This window comes from Aethalodelphis obliquidens, unplaced genomic scaffold (genome assembly GCF_003676395.1).
Source record: "Aethalodelphis obliquidens isolate GAN/ISIS:26980383/991018 unplaced genomic scaffold, ASM367639v1 scaffold63, whole genome shotgun sequence".
NCBI classification, from domain to species: domain Eukaryota; kingdom Metazoa; phylum Chordata; class Mammalia; order Artiodactyla; family Delphinidae; genus Aethalodelphis; species Aethalodelphis obliquidens.
Genome location: NW_020838007.1, coordinates 284,264 through 306,836, shown reverse-complemented (window position 1 = coordinate 306,836; position 22,573 = coordinate 284,264). Strand labels below are relative to the sequence as shown.

General features: G+C 58.2%; 1 protein-coding gene across 2 annotated transcripts in view; it reads right to left on the bottom strand.

Annotated features, from left to right (window-relative positions):
* Nucleotides 1-743: 743 nt before the first annotated feature.
* Nucleotides 744-22,573, bottom strand: part of BCR (BCR activator of RhoGEF and GTPase) — a 97,657-nt gene continuing 75,827 nt past the window's right edge. The window contains exons 13-23 of one of the 2 annotated variants that reach the window (XM_027088449.1): nucleotides 22,380-22,484; nucleotides 21,649-21,759; nucleotides 20,155-20,252; nucleotides 18,433-18,564; nucleotides 7,550-7,609; nucleotides 6,459-6,568; nucleotides 5,030-5,169; nucleotides 4,369-4,503; nucleotides 3,530-3,635; nucleotides 2,926-3,088; nucleotides 744-2,587 (exon numbers count right to left, since the gene is read on the bottom strand). In XM_027088449.1, the coding sequence (XP_026944250.1) occupies nucleotides 2,498-2,587; nucleotides 2,926-3,088; nucleotides 3,530-3,635; nucleotides 4,369-4,503; nucleotides 5,030-5,169; nucleotides 6,459-6,568; nucleotides 7,550-7,609; nucleotides 18,433-18,564; nucleotides 20,155-20,252; nucleotides 21,649-21,759; nucleotides 22,380-22,484 (1,250 nt within the window). In that variant the 3' untranslated portion in view covers nucleotides 744-2,497. The remainder of the gene's footprint in view (nucleotides 2,588-2,925; nucleotides 3,089-3,529; nucleotides 3,636-4,368; nucleotides 4,504-5,029; nucleotides 5,170-6,458; nucleotides 6,569-7,549; nucleotides 7,610-18,432; nucleotides 18,565-20,154; nucleotides 20,253-21,648; nucleotides 21,760-22,379; nucleotides 22,485-22,573) is intronic. The other variant, XM_027088450.1, reaches the window with a different exon arrangement.

The following is a 22,573-nucleotide window of genomic DNA, read 5'->3' as shown; positions in this document are numbered from 1 at the left end:
CCCTGTGGTGGTACAGACACGGCCGAGCTCAAACTCAGACATGTGGCTGCGGAGAGACTGCCTGCCACCTGCAGCCCGAGGCTGGGCTGCCCTCTGCTCAGGCTCCAGACCCAGACCTACGGCCCAGACGGCAAGGCATCACTTCACGTTGCCAAGTCCAGCGGCTGAGCCTTGTGGAAGGTCACGTCTGGCCTCCAGGTAATCACCTGCCCACCGGCTTTGCCGACCCTCAGGCCTGAGTGTCAGACGGACGACAGGGGCGCCCAGCGACCCAAAGCGACCACCACCACTGAGGCTCGGCAAAGGAGTGCTTTGACAGCTGAACAAGAAAGAGTGGTCGTTCCATCACTAAACACCACGCATCCTACATAAATAAAAAGCAAATAGAGGAAGGAGATGCGGGGAGGGAACGAAAATTGGCACAGACACTGAGAGATTGCTTTCCAGTTTCAATGCGACAGACGCAAATCATGAGACTCCAGGGAAAAAGAAACCGGGGCCAGGTCTAGCTTTTCTAAGTAAAGCGTGTTCCCCCTGCAGGGCCAGACGGGGATGGGAAGCCAGGCCAGAAGAGGCCAGGGACTGGAGGCCCGGGAAACCCATGGATCCCAGAGACGTGCAAAGCACAGAGGACCCTGCTCCCCCCCCCCATCCCCCAGGAGAGCAGCACTGCTTTAAAACGGTGGGTCTGCTCTCCTCACAAGAAAAAAGTACAACTAAATAAATACAGTATGCAGACTTAAGACCTTCGAGTGACTTCTTTTTCTGTCCCTGCCTCCGCAGGTCCGTGAGCAGAGGGTAGAGTTGGGGGGGCATCTGGCCCCCTGTGTGCCGTGACCTCGGGCAGGAGCAGCCCGCTGACACACCAGCTGAGCCTTCCCACCCCGCCAGGGACGTGGGAAGGGTCCTGGACAGTGCTACCTGTTACTGGTCTAATCGCGTGACAAGCAAACGCCTTTTCCTGAGTGATGCCACCGCTTCCCTCCTCCGGTTCAGCTACATCCTCTCTTCCTGCAAGTCCAGCATGGAAGTTTCTTCTCTCCTCGCCCCCATCCCTTTTTTGAAAAAAGTGATGCAATTCTTCACAGACTTGTTTCTTCAAAATACTTAGTGGTTTCCCCAGTTCTCTTTCCTCTAAGTCAGATGGTCAGGAGGGTTACCAGGCGCATGCTGGCTTCCGCACAGGTGTGTGGAGCGTGGGGGGGCTCTGTCCTTCCACCTGCTTCGGGATGGGAGCCCCTACCCTCGGCCCAGCCTGTTCCTAATTCCCCCCCAACCCCAATTCCAGATGCTCAGGAGACTTCAGAAGTGGCTCCTGTTGTAAACAGAGCTGGCGCTTAGAGGAAGACGAGATGCCGCTGGGACATAGATTGTCCACAGAGTACATTCTAATATCTTATTAGGAATCTGAATCTGTTAGGAAAAAAATTAGAAACTATGTATAAAACTTAAAAATATTCAAGTATCAAAAGGCTATTCAGATCAAAGTTTAAAACAAGCTGTCGGTAAGCTGCCGCCGCCCAGAGGAAAACTTTACAAAAGTTTGCTGAGTGTGCGTAGCAAAGAGTGAGGAATGAAGCGATCTGGGGGGCGGGACACGATTAGGGGAAGGGAGATTTGGGGGTAGATGGGCCACAGGCCGGAGGAGGCCAGAGATCAAGGCCTTTCTGAGCTGATGAGGAGAGTGCGTGCCCGGTGGGGTAGTCGGGATGGTGAACAGGATCACTCTCCCTAGACAACCAGCCATAAAGTGCGCAGCCTGGGCCTCCCTCCCCTGGTGTCCGGTCCTGGACATTACGCAGCTCCGCAGGGAGCTGCCTTCCGAGGGGCACGTGATCAGCAAAAACAAAGCAACAGGATAGAACAGGAAGAAGACCCATTTCTGCACAAATCCTTCTAGAAAGAAAGAAGAAAGGAGGTGAAAGGGGTCAAGCGCTACACAGTGTAGATTTAGCTTTTCAAACCTGTTACAAACAGGAGTCGAATTTCTAAGTCTGGGAAATCGAAACGCCCCCACCCACGCTGGACAGGGCCTGGCCCCTGGGCACGAAGCAGCAGCAGTATTTATTCAAGACACGATACCAAGGGAATCTGCTCCTGTTCCCTTCTCCCTGGAGAGGGTGCATCTCGACAGGTGATCCAGTAGAAATCTTTAAACTCTCATAAGTTAAATGCGTAAATACCACTCCCTTTGCCTGGTCCCGCCCAGGCCCGTGACCAGAGACACGAGGGCTGGCTTGGGGCGCCCTCTGGTGGCGGCGTAGAAAACCACAGTCTGAGGCCAGCCCAGAGTTCCCAGGCCCCACCGAAGGTGCGCCTGGAACTGCCCAGGCCACTTGGCCTTTTGCCTTGGGTAGTTGTCTCTTGGCAGCAACCTGGCCCTGGGGGGTGGCCTAATGACTCCTCTAGAAGGTTGGGTTCCTGCTCTGTGGATAGCCCGTTTCCCTAGGAGGTTCCCAGGCCGTTCTGCCGCCATTTTGGAGGTGGAGTTGGGCCTTTAGACTTCGGTGGAGAAGAGGATGCTCTGTCTCTTGCTGTCTGGGGCAGGAATGGCCTCCAGTTGCAGGAAGTACAGCAGCACCTGGACCTGCCGGGCAGAGCAGGAGGGGACAGCGGCTCAGAGAAGAGGCCTTTCCAGCAGAGCCCCGAGGGCCCTGCTGGTGACACAAGCCTCTCATAGCAAGAGATCTGGTTGCCCCTGGAGGACGGCCAGGTGGGGCGGGCCCTGAGAAACCCCACAAAGGTACAGAGGAGAAAGCGGTGGCCTGGGTCCTCCCCACTCCCCCCTGCCTCGTGGCCCTGGACAAGTCCCTCTCTAAACCTTGGACACCCACCCTGCACAACTCGGTGGGAACCACCGGCAGGACGCAGGGAGGGGTAGACAGAGGCCACCTGCGTAAGGCCGGGTGGCAAGGGCCATCGTACCTGGGACATGACCTCCAGGGACCAGCTGTCGGTCATGGAGATGGGTTGGCTGGGGTTGGGGGGGAGCTTGCTCTCCTTGTCCGAGGGCCGGAGCAGCGTGGGGCCGAACACCGTGGCGAGGTTGTGCAGGGACATCTTGTTCACTGTCTCCTTTTCTGCCACCCTGCGGAGGGCCGAGGCAGAAGAGCGGGTGCTGCTGTGACACCACCTTGAGGATGGACGTGGGCAGGGACCCAGGCCACCCCGGGAGGAAGGGCTCAGCCCCAGCTCTGCAGAAAGCAGACCCCACCCTGGCTCTTCTGGGTCAGAGGGGCCCGGGACGAAGAGTGCTCAAGGCCACCAGGTGGAGGGGCCGGTTCTGGGATGGATGGGGGGCGGTGGTGGTGGTGATCCGAGCATACCACTCGCCGTGGCAGAGCGGGATGGGGGTGGCAGTGGCTCTGGTACCCAGAGGGGACAACCACAGACCGGGGCAGGTGTAGAGAGAAGGCCCTGGGTGCCGGGGAGTCTGACACCGGGGAGACAGTGGAGCACGGAGGACCCCCCCCATTGCTGCCTTTGGGGGTCCCGGAGCCCTGAGCCTCCACATAGGAGCTGGGGTTACCTTTTCAGGTGGTCCAGAAGGAAGAGGAATGTCAGGAGGTTGGCCTCTGGGAGTGACAGCAGCAGGTTAAGCATGCAGCTCTCCTTTGCCACGGGGTCTGAGAGAGCTGCGGGGGGGGCGGAGCGGTTACTTCTCAGGGTCACAAGCATGGGCTGGAGGCCTCTCCCAGGGCCCGTGTTGGAGGACACAGGACAGCCCAGGGCCGTCACCGTCCTGCCTCACAGCACTGGCCCCCACTAGTGGGAGCTGGGGTGGGGAGCTAGCCACCCTGGACGCCTTTTCTGAATCTCAAAGGGGTCAACAGCACCAAAGGGACCAGCGGCAGGAGGCGCCGGGCACAGCTGCCCTCCTGGCACACTCGGCCGTTCCCGCCTCCTGTTCGGAAGAGCCCAAGGCAGGGGAAGCCGGGCTTGGAATAAAGCAGGAAGAGTGACAAGCAGGAGGGCCGTGAGGCCCCCAGGCCCCCTCATCACATCACCCTGTGCACCCAGGGGGCCAGGTCCTCTGTTGAACGGCCCTGGAGGGGGCCCATGCACCAGCGCCCCCCACCCTCCAGGTGGACTGGGGGTCAGGTCGGGCTTGAAGCCCTGCTTGACGGGGCCAGGACCTGGGGTAGATGAGGACGACAGTGGCCTCCAGGACCCCGCACCCAGGCGTGTCCACAGCAGCGCCAGCTGCTGCAGCCTCTCGGGCGACTTGGAGGGACCGGGACAGCGGGCAGTCCGCTGAGGATGGGCAGAGGCCTCTCGGGACCGGCTTGGTCCTCGGTCCCCCGCCACACGCAGGGTTTGGGCTGAAACTCGGGCTCCCTCACCTCGCCCCTGACCCCCCTCACTCACCGATGCCCTCGGCGAAGTTGGGGTAGAACTCGTCGGTAAAGAGGGGCTCAGGCAGCTCTCGGAAGTAGAGCTTCAGCGTCCCGGCAATGGCGTTCACGTCCATCTCGCTCATCATCACCGACACATCCTTGTTGTCTGCAGAGAGCACAGACGTAGAACAAGGCCCACAGTGGACCCCGAGTCGCTTCTACCCTCTGAGCCACAGGCCGGGCCCATGCTGGCCACCCAAAGGGAGCTGTAACTGTGGCTGGGCCCACACGTCCAGGGCTCCAGGCCAGGCCGAAGTCCCGGCTCTGCCCTCTTCCACTTCCAGGACCCTCTGGGGTCTCGTGTCCTTATCTGGCAATTGGGGCAGTTCCACCGGCTTCTCTGCAGCCAGATGCACTGACCCCTGGGCTTCGGTTGGCACCTCTTTTCCACTCCCGGCCGGGGGCAAGCAGGCGGAGCCCTGGTGCAAGATGGGGCCGCCCCCATGGAAGCCCCTGGTCCAGCTCCACAAGAGCCATGCCCGTGTGGTCGGGACGGGTTAAGAACTGGCTTGTGCAGAACCTCCTCCCACAGTGCCATTTCCCTCTCGTTGTAACATAAACGGGCACGCCGGGATCTCGGCTTGGGCACTGTGCCCACACCACCATCCCACACTGCCCAGCCCGACACTCACTGACGTCAAAAGCCGCCTTCAGTGCCTGGATGTCGGTGGCCACTCCGGACACGCGGTAGATGCCCACTTCCTCCATGCCCCGGCGTTCGATCTCCTCCACGCACTGGCGCACGATGTAGGGCACCTTGGAACGCTCCCTCCTGCAGGGGAGGGGATGCCCTCAGTGCCTGGCAGCCCTGGCTCGGGCCGCAGTGGGGCTGATCCCCGCACCTCTCTGCACACCTGCAGCACCCAGGTTTGGGCACACCCAGAGCCTTCTGTGTGTTCTCTCTCTGTTCTGAGATCTCACGATTATCACTGCTTATATCTTATCGGGGCCTTTCCAACAGCCCCAGATGGCTGGACACCCTACAAGTCACACACGACCTTTGAGGGACAGTCAGGAGGCTTTTCTAACTGAGGTCAGCCACTGGAAGTCAGTTAAAAGATCCCAGGCCCTGGGTTAACAGGTGACTGCAAGGGTCCTGGAAAGCGGTCTGGTCTCCGAGTCGGGTCAGGGGACCCGGTCTCAGCCCTGCCCCCTACCTGCTGTGCGAGAGGAAAATCCTGACCCCTTCAGGCCTGGGGCAGAGGTGAGCCCTAAGCCCGGCAGGCAGCCGGGCCAGAGGACCAACTCCATGGGGCTGCCTCACACCAGTGCTCAGACTCCTGTGATTCTAACACTTTTCTCTTCCACATCTTAACAACGGACAATTCCAGTAGCTCCAGGCAGGACACCGGGGTAAGAGCACTTCAAACACAGGAGACTTGCCGTCTGGAGGGTCAGCTTCAGTCTAGTTTAGTGACTGCATATGCAGGAGCCCGGCAAAGCTCTGTCCCTAGACACTCTGACAAGCAGTGCTTCTCTGGGGCACCTGCTGACAGTGCTCTCTGCTCCCGCCCTGAGCCACCCGGAGGTGCTGGGGGGGACGACTGGGGTGCAGCCGGGAGCAGGGAGCAGTGTTTGGACACAAAAGGTGTCCAGGGAGCGTCTGACGCAGGTCGCTGCCTGACGACCAGCGAGGTCAGGGCCCGGCCAGATTCCAAATCGGGGAAGCGAATGGATTCTGGCAGCAGGCGGCCTGTGTCCCTGAGAACTGCCCTCAAACCTACACACAAGCTTCTCCTGGCAACGGACCCGTGACAAAGGGGCAGCGTTTCCATCATTGAACAGGAGGCCTGATCGTGACAAATTCCGAGTGAGGGAAGAAAACCCTGCCGAGCGCAGCTCCGCGGGCAGCACAGGACGGGGGTGGGGCGCCTCTGAGCTTACGGGGACACCTTTCATGGTAAACATGGAGCACAGTGCTCCAAGGGCCTGGGAGGCGTCCCCGTGCAGTGACTGTGCACAGAGTAGGAGACCCACACCTGCTCTTTCCTCCGGAAACACCTGGGGAGGGGGTGCCCTTAGGGACAAGAGACGCATGAGCCCCAACCCCTCACCACTCACTTGGTGACCACGGCGATCTTGACTCCGAAGACGCCTGTCTGTTTTCGGGAAGGCATCCTTTTCAAGCTGAACTCTCTGCTGGTGAACTTGACTGACAGCTTCACTTCAATCTGCAGGTGGAGGGGGCATGACCCTCTCACCCTCCTGGTCCTCACAGCCTGTGTTTCCAGGGGCCCCGGGATCTCAGCAATTCTATCCACCCCCCCACCGGGGTGAGCAGGGTAAGGTCCAGGTGTGGGGTGGCCCCTGGTCCAACTCAGCAAGAGCCAGGAATGGTCAGGGTGATCTAAGGACCAGCTTCTGCAGAACCTCCCCCAACGACCCCATTGCTTCTCTTTCTTATATAATTCTAACAACAATAACAAAACACTAGAGAAAAAGTATAGAGAATAATATAACAAAAAGATGAATTATCTATCAAATGGTAACATTTTGTCCTACATGCCCAGACTTTTTTTGGTGTGTGGTAGTAGTTTTTCTTTTTAAGGTCTAAATCCTTCTGGGGCAGAGTGGCATGGACATTTATACACTACCAAACGTAAAATAGACAGCTAGTGGGAAGCAGCCGCACAGCACAGGGAGATCAGCTCGGTGCTTTGTGACCACCTAGAGGGGTGGGATAGGGAGGATGGGAGGGAGGGAGACGCAAGAGGGAGGAGATATGGGGACATATGTATATGTATAACTGATTCACTTTGTTATACAGCAGAAACTAACACACCATTGTAAAGCAATTATACTCCAATAAAGATGTTAAAAAAAAAATCCTTCTGGGGAACTGAAGGCTAATCAGGGGTCTTAGTTTCTACGGGCAGACCCCAGGGTCAAGGCCCTGTCTGTCCCCATGATGCCACTGGATTGCCATTTGAGGAGGGATGCTCAGTGCCTGGCGGGTGACTGCACTCCAGCCACCAGGCGGACTCCTGCCTGCACACAGCGATTCTGCCCCACAGTGCCTCTGCCTCCTCCAGCCACATTCCCCCTGAGACACCGGCTCAGGCTCAGCCTCCTTCTGACTGTTTTGGAAGAGACTGGGACCACCCCAGCCTTCGGCAAGAAGCGGGTGCCAACACAGCCCCATGGGTACATACCCCATTCATGGCGATGATGGTCCGCTGCCAGTCTCTGTCCTGCAGGGCCTGGGGGTCCAGCTGAAAGCAAGGGGCCATGATTATCAGATGCCCTGGGGTCTGTGCAGAGGCCTGCCGGGCAGCGGCCCAAGCCTGCTACTTCTCCATGTCTAAGTCGAATCGGAGCCAGACCTTGGCCAGCACCGCTATCCAGAGACCAAGAGGAGTCCTGAGAGAGGAGAGGACCTGCTAGAAGCCCCCGGCACCTCAGAGCCCTCCTGCCCCCAGACCTTTGCTGCCTGTAGCCCAGGCTTGCCCCCGGGATGAGTCAGCAACAGCTCGGGGACTGTACCCTGCTCCTCCGGTGCCTTCCCAATGGGAGCTACCATCAGTGCTGGCAGCCCTGCCGTCCTGCTCCCTGCCCCCACCTCCGGCATCAGAGGTGCTTCACGCGGCTCGGAGGAGGCTGAACAGTTGATTTAAACACTTTGGGAAGCCCGATTTCAAAAGCATCTTCCTGGGGGTGTGTCACCCAAGAGCTGGGGACACTGCCCCGAGCTCTGGCTGTGGGAGCCTGTGCAGGCGGGGTCTCCAGTCCAGGCCGGGCCCATGGCTCAGAGTCAGGCCCAGAAGGACCCGGAGCCCAGCTCCAAATCATGCCACTGGCGAGGGGCTGGACAAAGGCTCCCTGCAGCCCCTCTCGCTTCTATCCCATAGAGCGCTGTCTGAGCGCCGGTCCTCGGCACCCTGCTGTTTGGTGTCACCTGACTGTGCTGCTGTAAGATGCCCTGACCTTCCTGGTCAGGCTGCGTGTCCCCTGTCCACAAGGGCACCATTTCCCCTGTTCTGGGGAGCGCATGTTCTATACCAGCGGGTTGGGCTGGACGAATAAGCACCTGGGAGCTCTTGTTAAAGAAATACCTCCCCAGTCTCCGCAGAATTGACAGCGGCGCAACCAAAACCTGCCCAGGTGATTCTGCTATGAAGCGAGGTCAGGGAGCCACCACATAACCTGGCACTCCTTGCACGGTGCCCCGGGATTTCATCGCTTGCTTTGGGTGATGGTTCATTTCTGCTACTAGAAAGTTGCTTAAGAGCAGGACCACACTTCACGAGTGCTGCACACGCGTGCACCCCACCCCAACACATGGCGGTACTGCGCACAGCGTGCTCAGGACAGCCATCGCCTGTTTATCCACTACAAGGGACCCGAGAGGAGACAGCCACCTGGGCCGTGTGCAGGAGACGCAGCTGGAAAGCGAGGCCCCGAAGCCCTACCTCTCAGGTGTGTGCACCCAGGCCCTCCCCCTGCCCCCGCTCGGCACAGAGGTCATCACAGGTACTCCTGGGGGTGAGCCTTCCTCACCTCCCCTCTAGATCCTACTGGGTACCATTCGCGAGGATCTGAAATGCATGGACAGACTGACACAGACAGACAGAGGGAGGCAGAGCATCTCCCTCCTGGGCCGTGTGGTGACAGGTTCTCCTCCTCTTCCAGGAGGGTCTCGGGGGCCACACTCCTGGGCTGTGGGGACCCCACCCTGAGGGGCAGGTCTGTGAGCAGAGAGCAGTCACAGAACACTCCCACATGGTGCTTCCCGACACCCAGCTGGGGTCACACCTCCTCTGGGGGAGGGTGCGTGCAGGGGGGTGACACCAGGGCCCTCACAGCTCTGGGGCCAGTGGAGCTCCCAGCTCTCAACCAGACCAGGTGTGGCGGGAGGGAAGGACGCGCACTGCTGGTCCCTCACCCCCAGCTCCCATGTCCTGGCCGCCCAGGAAGGAAGGGAGCAGGCATGGTTCTTCCTACTCCCAAGGAAAGGGACGGTTTCCCTCCACATCTGGCAGTTGTAAATAGGGAGACACGGCAGCAGAAAGATACCTTTCCTTTCCCTCCAAAGAACGGTAATCACTAAGCCCCTCTCCCCTCTCCTCTTCCCAGGACAGAGACTGGCACACACAGCCCAGCCCCAGCCGACCAGGAGAGGGACAGGGAGGGGAACAGAGCCCGACATCGGGCGGCAGGGACCCTGCCTGGCACCACCCACCCCGGAATCCCCGGCCCACCCGCAGGCCCACCTTGCTCTTGAACACGAGGCTTCGGATGTGTGTCCACAGGGCGGTGCCGCAAGCACATAGGTGCTTTTCGACAGAGGCCACCCGTCTCCGGCCTGCCCGGCTGGGGTGGAGGTACTGCAGGAAGCCCTGCAGGGCGGCTGCACATGGTGTCTCTCGCATCCTCAGCTCTGCTGCTCGAGGGGCTGGCAGCAGGGCGGGGGTGTGATGGACAGAAGCGCAAGGGACAGGAGCGTGGCAGGGCAGGAGCGCGATGGGCAGCAGTGTGGCGAGCTCCCGGCCTCCTCTGCCTTTTGACCAGGTTTCTCGGGAAGCCCCGCCCCTGCAGTCTAGCCAAGGTAAAAGTTTCCCATCACCCCTGAGTTCTACTTTTTGTTTGTATGGGAAAAACACCCCCACCAGCAGCCTATTGGTTTTGGGAATTCCGATGCGTCACTATTTTCTCCAAAGCCCAGAAAAGCCAAGCTTCCTTCTCAAGTGGCTGGTTTCCTGTCGGTGACTTTGGAGGCGCTGAGTAACCCGTGTCTGCCCGGCTAGTCTGCCTCAGGGCAGACGTGCTCAGGGGACACCCCCCCCACCTCCCCGCAGCCAGTGACCCCATCACGGCAGGCACTGCCGGGGCTGGACTCAGGTGGGAGAACATCCCACAGCCCCCAGAGCACAGCCGGTTGGCCCAGTGACAAGGGGGTTTGGTGCCACCATCCACCCCCAGCACCGACGTCCAGCCCCACCTCCACCGGGCCCCAGAGGCCGGGGCGCGCACTAGCCCCCAGAGTGCAGACCTGGGCCACGGCGCTGCCCGGGCGGCTCCAGTGGGAAGACGGTCCCGAGGCTGGCTCGGCTCCAACAAACAGAGCGTGCTGAGCAAAGTGGAAGCAGCATGAGAATAACACAAGGGTGAGGCCGTGCCTCGGTTCCGTCCAGCCCCAAACAACACTCAAGGCTGGCGCGCTCTGTCCTGGGCTATTGAAAGCACAGGAAAGTAAACAAGTGGGGACCATGGAGGGGAGAGGGCCGGAAAACGGCAGTCGAGGGAAAACCCAGGGCCGCTGTCGGGATCTCAGCACGGAATGCGCCAACTGCTCAGAGACAGGGCCTGGGTGGGCACAGGGCCTGCTCACGCCTGTCTTCCCAGGAGGAAGGTCCAGGTCCCCGTTTCTCTCTCCTAGGGCTGGGCAAGGGGGGCCTCCGAGAAACAAATGTGGGCGGTAAGCCTGGTGGACGGTTGTCCCAAGGTCTGCCTGGAAGACGGTCCTTTGTGACCAGCCAGGGAGGCGGTGAGGATGGGGCAGGCGCTGAGGACCAGGCACTGCCCTGCCTGCTCTGTAGCAGACACGGTCAAACGGGTCACCGACGGACAACCCCGGGGCATCTTCTCACCCACCCCAGCTTGGGCGGTGGCAGGACCGAACTGTCCAAAATGGAAATGCTGCTCCCTCCTCACTAGCCTCATTGGAGACTGTAGTTTCCTCCGGGAAACTGTCAACATCCAGGATGGTCCAGCGGGGCCTCCCCAGCCCTCCCGACTGAGCCCCACGTGTCTGCACTGTAACCCACTCCCTGGAGTGGTCCCTAAGAGGGGACCAGAGACTCCCCCCAGGAGGGGAATCTGCTCTCCCGCTTCTCCTCTCACTCGTCTATTCTTGGGAGCTCTATTCTCTCCATCTTTAACTCCTTCCTGCCCTTCCCTAACCCCAACCAGGCCACAGCATCACCCAAAAAGACAAAGGACAGCGCCAATCAAAAAGACAGATGGTAACAAGGGTCAGGGAGGATGTGGAGAAACAGGAGCCCTCGGACACCACCACGGGGACGTAAGCTGCTGTGGCCTTTCTGGAAAAGCAGGGCAGCTCCTCACAAAGTTAACCTTGGCTGCCTGACCTGGCAATTCCCCTCATGGGTCTCCACACAGGAAGGAGGAAAACATCTGTTAACACACAGACCGTGCACACATTCGTGGAGCATTAACCGTCACAAGCCCAAGCTGGAGACGACCCAAGTATCCAGCAACTGGCGACCAGATGGATAAACAAAACGTGGTGAGCGGATACACGGATGAGATGTGGTCCAGCCAAAAAAGGAATAAGGTAAACGCTCTATGACGCGGGTGACCCTCAAAAACATTTTGCTAAGTGGAGGAAGCCAGTCAGGAAGACCCCGTCATGGAGTATGGTTCTGTTTATAGGAAACACGCAGAATGAGCAAATCTATAGACAAAAAGCGGGTCAGCCCGGGCCTGGGGGTGGGAACAGGGCAAGGGTTTTGGGTGGATGGAAACATTCTCAAACAGGATTGTTGGTTGTACAATGCTGTAAGTTACTGAAGATCATTGACTTACCTACTTTAAAGGGATGCATTGCATGGTATGTCAGTTAACGAAGAAAAGATACTGGGCCCCAAACTGGACCACAAGAGAGCCAAGGAGGGACTGGGTCCCAGCATCACTCTCCCCACGGTGGCAGAGACATGCTTCTTCAGGACAAATCCCAGGGAACCCGTACAAGGATGTGCTCTTGTGGCTTTACATGTTCACAACTTTTACAGTTGAACATCTAAAATCCTCCTCAAATGTTTGTAAAAAACAATCACCACCCATTTTACAACACAGTCTCACCCCATTCATCCCTGACCCCCTACCGCACCTCCATCCCCATGCGCACAAGTGGCCCTGGCACGGTGAACGGCCATGTGGACGGAACGTGGAAGGTCCTGAGATGATCCTGATGGCAGGTGCGACTCGGGGACTTTGTGACAGGATCAGCTGCCCCCTCCCCATCTCCCTCCCTTCTGACGGGTCTCCAGGGCTCTTATCCACACTTTGGCTGGTGTGTATCTCTCCTGCTAGAATGCAAGAGCCCCGAGGACAGGGCCTTCTCTGTTTCATTCACTGTGGTATCTCTGTGCCCACACGTACATGCATATGATACGTAATGTAAACGTGTACATACACAGTGTTGTGCAACCATCCCCAATGTCCATCTCCAGAACCTGCTCATCTTCCCAAACAGAAACTGCCTCATTAAGCAATAACTCTCTGCCCACCCCCACCCCCACCCCCACAGTGGCCTCTATTCTACTTTCTGCCTCCATGAATTTGACTGCCCTGGGTATCTCACTCAAGTGGAATCAGCCAGTATTTGTCCTTTTGTGACTGGCTTATTTCACTGAGCAGAAGGTCCTCAAGGTTCATCCACGTTGTAGTGTGTCAGAACATCCTTCCCTTTTTATGGCTGCATACCATTCCACAGTACGGTCACACCACAGTTTGTTTATCTACTCACCAGCAGCTGGTAGATGCTTGGGTTCTTTCCAGTTTGAGGCTGTCATGGGCTGTGCTGCTGAGAACATGTGTGTACAAGTCTTGGTGGTGCCTCCACATCTGGTGATGTTGCCAGGCACTCCCCTGGGCTCCCGGGGCACAATGGCCCAGAACTGGTGGTCGAATGGGGAGACTGACTGAGAGTGGGTATACCTCACAGCTTGGTGATGGCTGGAGTGTGGGTGCCAGGATGCCCCAAAAGGGGCACAGTTGGACCCCCTGGCCCATACCCAGTCCGGGTACAAGCTTCCCGGCTGAAGGAGAAGTCTGGGAAACCATGTCCCACCCTAAGCCGGCCCAGAGCTGCAGTCTCAAATAAAGTGAGGGTCAAACCAGACACCCGAGGCCCCAGTCTCACCCGTGAGGCTCACATGAGACATAAAACATTAAAAAAAAAATCACTTCTGATGCTCCCATCAGAACCTGAGCTGAGAGCTGAGCAAGACACACACAAGAGCAATGCAAATGGGAGCAGACAAAATTCCAGGATGTGATAGAAAGTTACCCTCTGCGCAGAAGAGACAGGACATTGCACAGGGAAGTGAGGGAAGGAAAACTGAAGGAAGAAATTCACGATAGCGTGAGGCTCCACTTTCCCTGGGCTTTGCTGACCCTGGTGATGCCCCCCGCTCCCTACCCAGGACATGCTGGGGCACATAGAGCGACTCCTCAGACCACGGCGCCCCGTACATCCCCATGAATCTGGCTGCTCTTGGAGCTTAGGATGTGCTCATCTCCACCCAGGGAACCAGCCCCTGAAGCCCCAGACGCAATGACCCTCAGTGAAGGTGTCTGTCCTGACTCCTCTCTCCTCTGACATAACTGCACCATCGAGGCCACTGGCTGCCCCAGGCAGGGCCTGCTCCGCCTCGAGGCCCATCTGCAGCATCCTCCTTTCTGAGCTCTGGACCGTGAAGCCTGGGGGCAGCTGTCTTCTTGTCCTCGGGCTCCCCGGGGCCTGGCGCACGGAGGCCATCGATCACTAGGGTGGCACAGCGGGCTCCTGGGGTCTGAGGACGGACAGCTCGCTGAGCCTCCGATCTGGCTTGAAGAGGGAGCTCACAGGACCCTCTACACCTGCCCGCAACGACCCCGGGGCCACGTCCCCACCGGACAGCCTGTCCCTCTTCCTTCCTGGTCCCTGGCTGGTGCTCTGAGCTAACCAGCTCACCCACCCTGGGTTCTGGAGGGAGAGTCCCCCACCCTCCTCTCGCGGGGGCTCCATCTCTCGGGGAGGGAAGCGGGACCTGGCAACTCACCCAGGACAGTCACCTGAAGAGCAGGGGCCGAAACCTGAGAGTCCAGCCAGTGGTTCCTGAACCCACCACTCACCGACACCAACAGGGGGGTAAAAACACATGGATCCGGAACCCTAACCTGGGGGACTGGGACCTAGCTCCCCAGATGATACTGACACCTCTGGCCCAGGCAGGTGGGCCCGCTGGGGCCCGCTGACCCCTGGCTGGCTTCCACTTCTACATGGCGCCCCTCGGACACTCTGGGGTGCTGCACCTTCCCCCCCCATGGGAAGGGCTCTCCACTCAGCTTCCGAGTTAAGGTGTGTACCTGGGGCAGGGAGCACCTGGGGGATGTAGGCATGCGTCGCTCCCCCAACCCCGCAGCAGGACACGCAGGGCCACACACCCCTCGCACATGGCCTGGCTCGGAAGGCACCTGGATTTACTGGGAAAAGCCCCAACGCAGGAAGACTGGGCCCCGGGAGTCATGGACGCCCTCCCCGAGGTGGACCCTCCACAGAAAAAAGGCATCCGTGGGGGAGGGGGAGGGAGAAAGAGGCCTGGCTGGGGTGCCAGGGTATCTGTTGCTGACATGACCACCCTCCCCTGACTTCCTTCCTTCTTCCTCCTGAGGATCCCGATTCATAAACAAGGTCCCCCCCGGCCGCCTACAGCCTGAGTCACCAACGTCCCTCCTGCCCCTCTGGGATCCCCCCCCCCGGGGTGATGATGGCTCAAGAGTGGGGTTTCCCACCGTGTCTCCCAGGGAAGCAGAGATGAGGGGGCGGAGCCAAAGCCAGCCTCGTCTACTAACAACAGTGACGACAAATAGTAATAGTAATAGCAGCAGCTGACACTGAAGGCCCCCACGCACAGCTCCATGCCCCCCACCCATTTACAGGTGAGGAAACGAGTTTGGGCGGACACAGCTATGACTCACCCCAGGTCCCAGGAGGTGCAGTGGGGGTGGGGGACTCGACAGTCTCTCCTTGACTCAAATCTACAGGCTTCTCAGAGCTGCCTTCCAACTGCAAGCATCCCTCATTTTTCTGTGCTCTGCAGATACTGTGTTTTTACAAACTGAAGGTTTGTGGCAACCCTGCATTGTTAGATGCTGCTTGGCATATTTCAGCAATAAAGTATTTTTTAATTAAGGTACTTACGTTGTTTTTTCAGACATAATGCTATTGCACGCTTAGACTTCAGTACAGTGTAAACATAACCTTTATACACACTGGGAGACCAGAAAATTCCCATGACTCGCTTTACTGCAGTATGTCTGAGGTATGCCTGTAGGTCTTATCCCTGGGGCATGTCCTCAAGAGGTCAATTTTAGCAAGAATCCTGCGAAGTCAGTTTAGCAAGAATCCCCCATCCTCGCTCGATATCTAAGCAACCTCGACATCTGACCAAGCTACTCATTCCCCACTGTCCCCTGGTGATGTCTGATCACCTGGGCCTGTCTTTAGCAAGAATCCCATTAGGTCAGCTTAGCCAGAAACCCCCTTGGCCCTGGTGTTATCTTACTACCACCATTATTGATGTTCTCAGTCATTTTCCATCTGCTTCCTGTCCCCCGGGCGGTAAATTCCCACCTTTCCGTGTTTTCAGAGCTGAGCCCCATCTCTCTCCTATTTCGACAGCCCCCTGGAATGAAGTCCGCATTGCTGGTTTAACAAGGCCATGAACGTATTTTTTAACAGAGTCCACCCCTCCCCCGCTCCCATCTCACGTCTGGGTCCTACCGGAAGGAGGACTGTCTGAGGAGCTCAAAGCACCATGGATGGGGAAGCGCAGGCTGGGATCAGACATTGGGAGCAGCAGGGACTCGGGGAGACGCCCCTCACCAGCCCCCTAACCTCACCGCTCACGTCTTCCCCAGATGGGGCAGGCACTCACCTGGTACCCCCGACTGTCGGAGAACACAAGTGTGAGCATAAGGAAATGTTCTGTTTACATCAAGATGTATCAAGGCAGAGGGTTTCCAAAGACGGCTTGACTCAGTAAAGGAGGAAAATGAGTATCAGTTCTTTCCTCTTTTCCTTCCTGAGACCCTCGGTTACCCAGCGGCAGAGCTTAGAGGCCACAGTTCAAAGTCCACCACCCCTGGGACCCCAGCCGTGGAGGGTGCAGGTGACTGGCGTCAAAGGTTGGAGGAACCGGAGCCAAGAAAAGGAGCCGGGCACCAGCCTGTCAGCTCATCGTAGGCTCTGCAAGGTGCGTGTGGGTGAGGGACGCCGGGGCTGGGGGCAGGTGCAGACACGGAGGGGAGCGGGAGGGAGCAAAGTGAGCCAGCCATCCTCGAGCAGCAGAGGTGACGACTAAGGACCAGAGTGATGACCGGCGTGAGGCAGGTGCCTAAACACGGTGGCACTCAAAGGCATCCAGCTCAGGACACTCACGGAACAGCACCATTTGGGGACTGCCTCGCATCCATCGAGAACAAAACGGCCCAGCAGTGAGGCTGGAATCCATGGGATTCCACGTAAAGCCAGGAGGCTGGACAAGATCTATGTGGAGACACAAGGCTGGGTCTCAAGATCACTGCAGGGAGTCAATGCACATGAGCTGCAAGGCAGTAACTATCGGGCAGCACCCACAGGAGCCACCCACGCAGCACCCTGTCTGCCAAGCTCACGCAGGGTGGCCCTGGTGGAGGGAGGGACCTGGCTGGCCACGGGTCCCTGGTTGGGACGCCAGAGGTGGGACGATGGATGAATGCTGGCCTGCCTTTCCGCTTTTCCACCCAGAAGCTCAGCTCTAAACCAAGACCCTAAAACTGGCCCAACTGAACCCTGGGCTGACGGGGAGCAAGGAGGGACCATCCCCTTCTCACCCAGGATCGAAGCCACAGGCAGGTCTCAGGTCCAGGACAGCCGCCAAGCGACCCTGGACCAGGAGCCGGCCTTCGTGGACCATCGCCGCCCAAGAGGTGCCACGAGTCCTGCCGCCCTGCTCCCCAACACACACCCCAACCTCAGTGGGCTCACTAGAGTGTCGTCCCGGACTGGTGTCCCCTCACACCCTGGGCCGTCTCCACCTTAGGAGAGCCCAGCCCCAGCTGTCATTGGCTTCCTCTCCCTGTGTCTTTGTCTTGCCGCTGTGGCGCCAGCTGGTGGGTGGGTGAGGGGAGCAGAACAGGGTGATCAGGGGGGCGTTTTTGCTTTCAGACCTGCTCTCAACGTACAGGGGTCCCTGGAGACGCCGAGCCATCAAATTCCCTAACAAGCTTCCAAGGTGGGGAAGCCAGCCAGCTGGAGTGGTGACTCCCAGACTTGCCAACAAAGATGACGAACTACCCAGGGATGAGTCACCCTTTCTCCTGTCATTCCTGCCGTGAGGATCTTCACTTCCTGCCCCGGGGAAGGGAGGCGGGGCTTCCTGTCCTCTGACTGGCACCTGGAATGTCCAACCACTCCCCCGCCAGGAGGCCTCATCCAGGGGTCCCGGGGCACCAGGGGGAGTGGGGAACAGTCAGGGCCCACCTCCAGGGCAGAGCAGGGAGGAACCCGCTTAGCTGGGTCCAGTAAGATGCCCCGTAAAGAAAGAGGGTACCGGGGCTTTCTCCACGGGGGGCAGGAGCGTGCAGTGAGGCTGCAAGAAGCGCCAGGCAGGTGATGCAGCTCCTGTCGCCAGGCGGTGCGAGAGCTGGGGGTGGGGGGTGCTTCCAGGGCCCGGGGAAACTGGGACTGCGGGCTCGAATGGCTTGGACCTGGGACCCCTCTCCGGTCCTGTACAGACACTCCTGGCCCACCAGGGGCTCCTATGACAACTCCAGGGGGGACCTGTGCCCCAGGAGGGATGCAGCTGCACCCCCTGGAATCTGAGTCTAGAAGCCGGAGAGGGGATGTCAGGCAGGTAGACTCAGACTCATGCTTTTCCAAGAAGAGGAAGCTCCTAATTGCCACCTGCAACCCAGGGCACCAACTCAGCGGCCTGCCTGGGGGTCTTCCGGAGGCCGTGGAGGCACGGCAGCCCCACTGGAAAAACAGGTGGATCTGAAATTCCTTTGGGGACAAGACGGGGCATGACAGACGGACAGACAGAGGGGCAGAAAAGGACCCGCGAAGGTGCCAGCCCAGGTCTCCCACGGCAGATGATTCAGAGCTAGGCCTGCCTCACCCCCATCTCAGTGTCCCTGAGTGTCAAGTGGGGAAGAACACAGAGCTTCTGGAGCTGGGGTGAGTGTGTCCGGGGCCGGGGGACGACTACATGGCGGTGGGGCGGGGGGCAGACAGGACCCTGCAGGGAGCAGAGGGCGGCAGCCTCACCTGCACCTGGCCCTTTCCCATGATCCTGTCTGCACTCTCGCCGTCCTCCTTGGTGATCTTGCTTCTGTTGTAACACTTCTCGTAGCACAGTATCCTCAAGGTCTGTGAGCCTTCCAGCTCGATCTCAAACTCCTGTGGCCCCGAGAGAGAAGGAAAGCCCCGAGTTAGTTGGGGGGGGCCCGGCGAGTGGGGGTCAGTGCTGCCAGCTGAAGGGGCCTCTGAACTGTGGCTCCTGCACAGATAGCTCCCGAGCTGCCCCGGGAGGCCCCGCGTCGAGACTCTCCTCACTTCTGTCCCACGATGCAGACCCTCGGAAGCCACTTCCCGGTGGGCATCACACCGTGGCCCCGTCTGGATGCTTGTGGAAGCTCTGAGCGCCTCTGAAACCTAAGCCAAGCTCCTTAAGCCAGCATCTCACAGCGCGGTTCCCGCACCACCTACACCAGGAGCTCTGGGGTGCTGGTTACAAACGCAGACACTCTGTGGGCTTTGGGGCATGTGTCCTCGGAGTTTCACCAATTACAAGTGCCCCACTCTGCTGTGTCAATAGTGGGGGGGGGGGACAGGGACAGGGGAACATGGAAAATCTCTGTCCTTTCTGCTCACTTTTGCTGTGGACCTAAAACTGCTCTACAAATAAAGCCTATTTGAAAGGGGAAAAAAAAAAAATCGATCCAGGGAGGTGACCTAGGCGAGAGAGGGACCTGGGAGGAAACAATTCTCCCGCAGACACTCCAAGGTATCTACTTTCTCCTCCGTCACGCCTATGAAACCTTCAGTAAATGCTGCATTTCACACCAGGGCTTTTGCAGGCATGGGTTCTTGCTGGGGAAGCAGCGGGGTGGGGAGAGCAAATATTTCTGAGCCTGAACGGGGGTAGGGAGGGTGTGTATGCCCAGAATCTGTGCGGCCCTGGATAACCCATGCACACACAGCCAGGGTGGCCGCCGGGTGGCCTGATGCTCTGAAGCTCCCCCGACCCCGTGCTCGGTCCCTCGAGCCCCCAGGGCTGCCTCACACCAGAACCCTCTGCATAGTATCCAGAGCCCTGCCCTTGTCACCTCTGCTGGGTCACGGCCCTCTCGCTCTCCTCAAAGCCTTCTTCGATGGATCCACCCGGCTGTGATCCCCCCTTGTCACAGCAGACGCCAGCCCTTTCCGTACGGGCACCCAGAGCTATAGAGCTACAAGGACCAGGTAGTCTGTTGGCTCCCTGTGCCCCAGTCCTATAGAGGAGGCACAGCTAATAATCACAGGAGTGATGCTGAGAAAAGAGACTGGGGTTCCCTCCCGCCCAGCGAGGCCCCACACACAAGCAGAGCCCCAGCTTCCGGACACTGAGAGGGTCACAGAGCCGAACGCTCATCCCAATTTCTGAGGAAAAATGCCATGGAAACCTCCCAAGGAAACACTGAGCAATTAACAAAGGCCTTAGTAACAAGAAAGCCCTTCTAAGTTCTTTTTCCAGATGCTTTGTCAGCAAAAAAAGTTTCTTTGTAACTGGGGGGACAGGAGTGGAGAATTCTCAGGAACATGGAGATAAAATTTCTGACGGGAGTGGAGAATTCTCAGGAACATGGAGATAAAATCTCCATCTCTTGGCATGCCCGGTCCTCCAGGAGATTCCGGGAATGCTGGCACCGTTGCCTGCGGGGAAGCCCCTGGGGTCACACTCTCTCCCTGGAAGATGTTCCTCCCGATCACCCAGAAGTCGGGCCTCACCTCATTCCAGTTGGGCTCAGCCGTGTCCCTGTAGACACGTGTCTTGGCTTTATTTACAAAGTAGCCAAAGGAATCCACCTCCAGGGTGCAGTACAGACCTGCAGGAGAGCGACACAGAGAGGATGACCATGCTTTCCCTTATTACCAATGTTTTTTATAAAAGCAGGTGTTATTTTCTAAATCATAAAAAACAGTCTTGGTTTTATTTTTGTCTTGTTTTTTTTGGCCGCACAGCGTGGCATGCGGGATCTTAGTTCCCCGGCCAGAGATCGAACCTGTGCCCCCTGCAGTGGAAGTGCGGACTCTCACCCACTGGACTGCCAGGGAAGTCCTTGGTTTTCTTTTTAAAACAAGACACCAAATCAGTGGCCGGCAAGGTTAGCAGCACCTCACAACAGTGCGCAGAGAACCGGCACCTTTTAGAACATTCGCTCCCCTGCTCACTGACAGCAGCTCGGTGCTGGGAGAAAAGTGGGTGCAGGGCGCGGCGTCCATCAGTGTACTAATAAGGTTAGTACAGGGTAAAATGAAAAAGGATTTGTATTCAGACTTATTCACCTCTAGTTAGTGAGACAATTTATTCAATAGATATTGCGTTCCATTCTTTTTTATTAAAAAATGTCTTTACTGAGGTATGAATTGTATACCTTAAAGTTTATCCACTTTAAGTGACCGATTCAATGCTTTTGGTAAGTTTACAGAGTGGTGTAATCACTACCACGATCCAATTGTAGCACGTTTCCATCACCCCTAAAAGATCTCTTATGCCCATTTCTCCCATTCAACCACAAATCTGTAAATTTGTTTATGTCTATCTGAATCTCTTGCTCATTTTTTAAAAACTGGGTTGTCTCAAGCATTGCGTTATAAGAGTTCTCTACATGTTCTGGATACAAGGCCCTGATCATATATACACAGTTTGTAAATATCTTCTATCCTGTGGCTCGTCAGGGATTTCTTGTTTGGTTTTGTAGCAACAGTGGGAAGGTCAGCAGAACGGTGCCTGCCCTGTGTCCTCCTCCGAGGGACCCTGAGAACTTGGTGCCAGGCTGACAGGTGAGCGTCTGCTGTACCTGGGCTGAAATGCGACCAGCCCTCACCACTCTGACAGCTCAAGTGGCTGGGAGAGGTGCCCCCAGGGGGAAGTATTAAAAGGGTATCCCTCTGGCTCATCAGAGCGGCAGAATCTCCTCTGCTGACCAGGGTCAGGGTGCCGGCCCTCAGCCTCCTGGCTTCCTGGCAACCTAGGCAGCGTTTTCGGTCTATAGCAAACCGCAGCCCCTGCAATTGCAGGACTCGCCTGCAGGGGGCAGCTCCCCAGCTCGCAGGGTCTGAGCCAGGCGCTGGCAACAGCAGGGTCCACCCCAGGGAAAGCAACTCCACACCCAGTGGGCGTCAGCCAGCACCGCATCTCCCGGCGGTCAGCTGCTTCTCTGGTCCCCGCACCCTTCGGCTCAGTGTCCGGCCACCTTCCTCCCCAACCCAGCCGCTTACTAGAACTCTGCTTAAAGCCAGTGGCGGAGTGGACGATGACATTCAGGAAGCCGTAGAGCCCGGGAGATTCATCATCTGTGCGAGAGACCAGAGAGGTGAGCGTCCGTCCTCCTGGGAGAAGCAGGCAGGTGACAGGTTCTGCTTCAAGGTGACCCTCATGAGGGCCCCACGTGACTGTCACTTGCTTAGCAGGGGACAAGGCAATGTCAGGAGCAGAAACACACCCATCGTGGCCTCTGTCTCGGGGACCTTAGGATCTAGTTGGGTTCACAACATGGGCAAACCAGGGACCGAGAAGAGACGTGACAGGTTCTCGGGACAGGAGAGGGTCGGGGAGCATGCCACGTGGATGGGGTGTGTGTGCCTGAGTGTGCAAAGCATACCCCTGTGTGTGGCTGCATGTGCACCAGTGTGTGTAACAGTGAACGCAAGATGCAGCACAACCACAGGTGGGGGCGGGCGGCACCAGGCTGAGGGGTGGGCGGGGGATGGGGAGCGGGGCCCAGAGCACAGAGGGTCTGAGGAGTGGCTCGGGACTTGGGGCCAAGCCGTCGGTCTTCTCAACCACCCGGTGGCCGCCGCCTGGGAGCTACCACCCCTAACCCGTCCCGTCCACATCCCGGAGAGGCCGACAGGCCCTCAGCAGCACACCCAGCCTTGACATGGACGTCTCTGGTCCCAGGATGGCACTAACAGCAGAAAGGGACGGCGGCCCGGGGGGCACAGCCCACCTTCTTTGTTGATGGTCAGTGGGATGCTGTGGACGGTCTGAAGCTTGACGCACGAGTTGGTCAGCATCTGCAGCTCCACGGACGTGAGGGAGAAACTCTTGAAACCTAAGATGGGGGCACAGGCGCACCGACTGGTGAGTCTGCCCAGCTCTCGGACTCCCCAGGACCCCCATGGGGTGTTCTCAGACGTACCC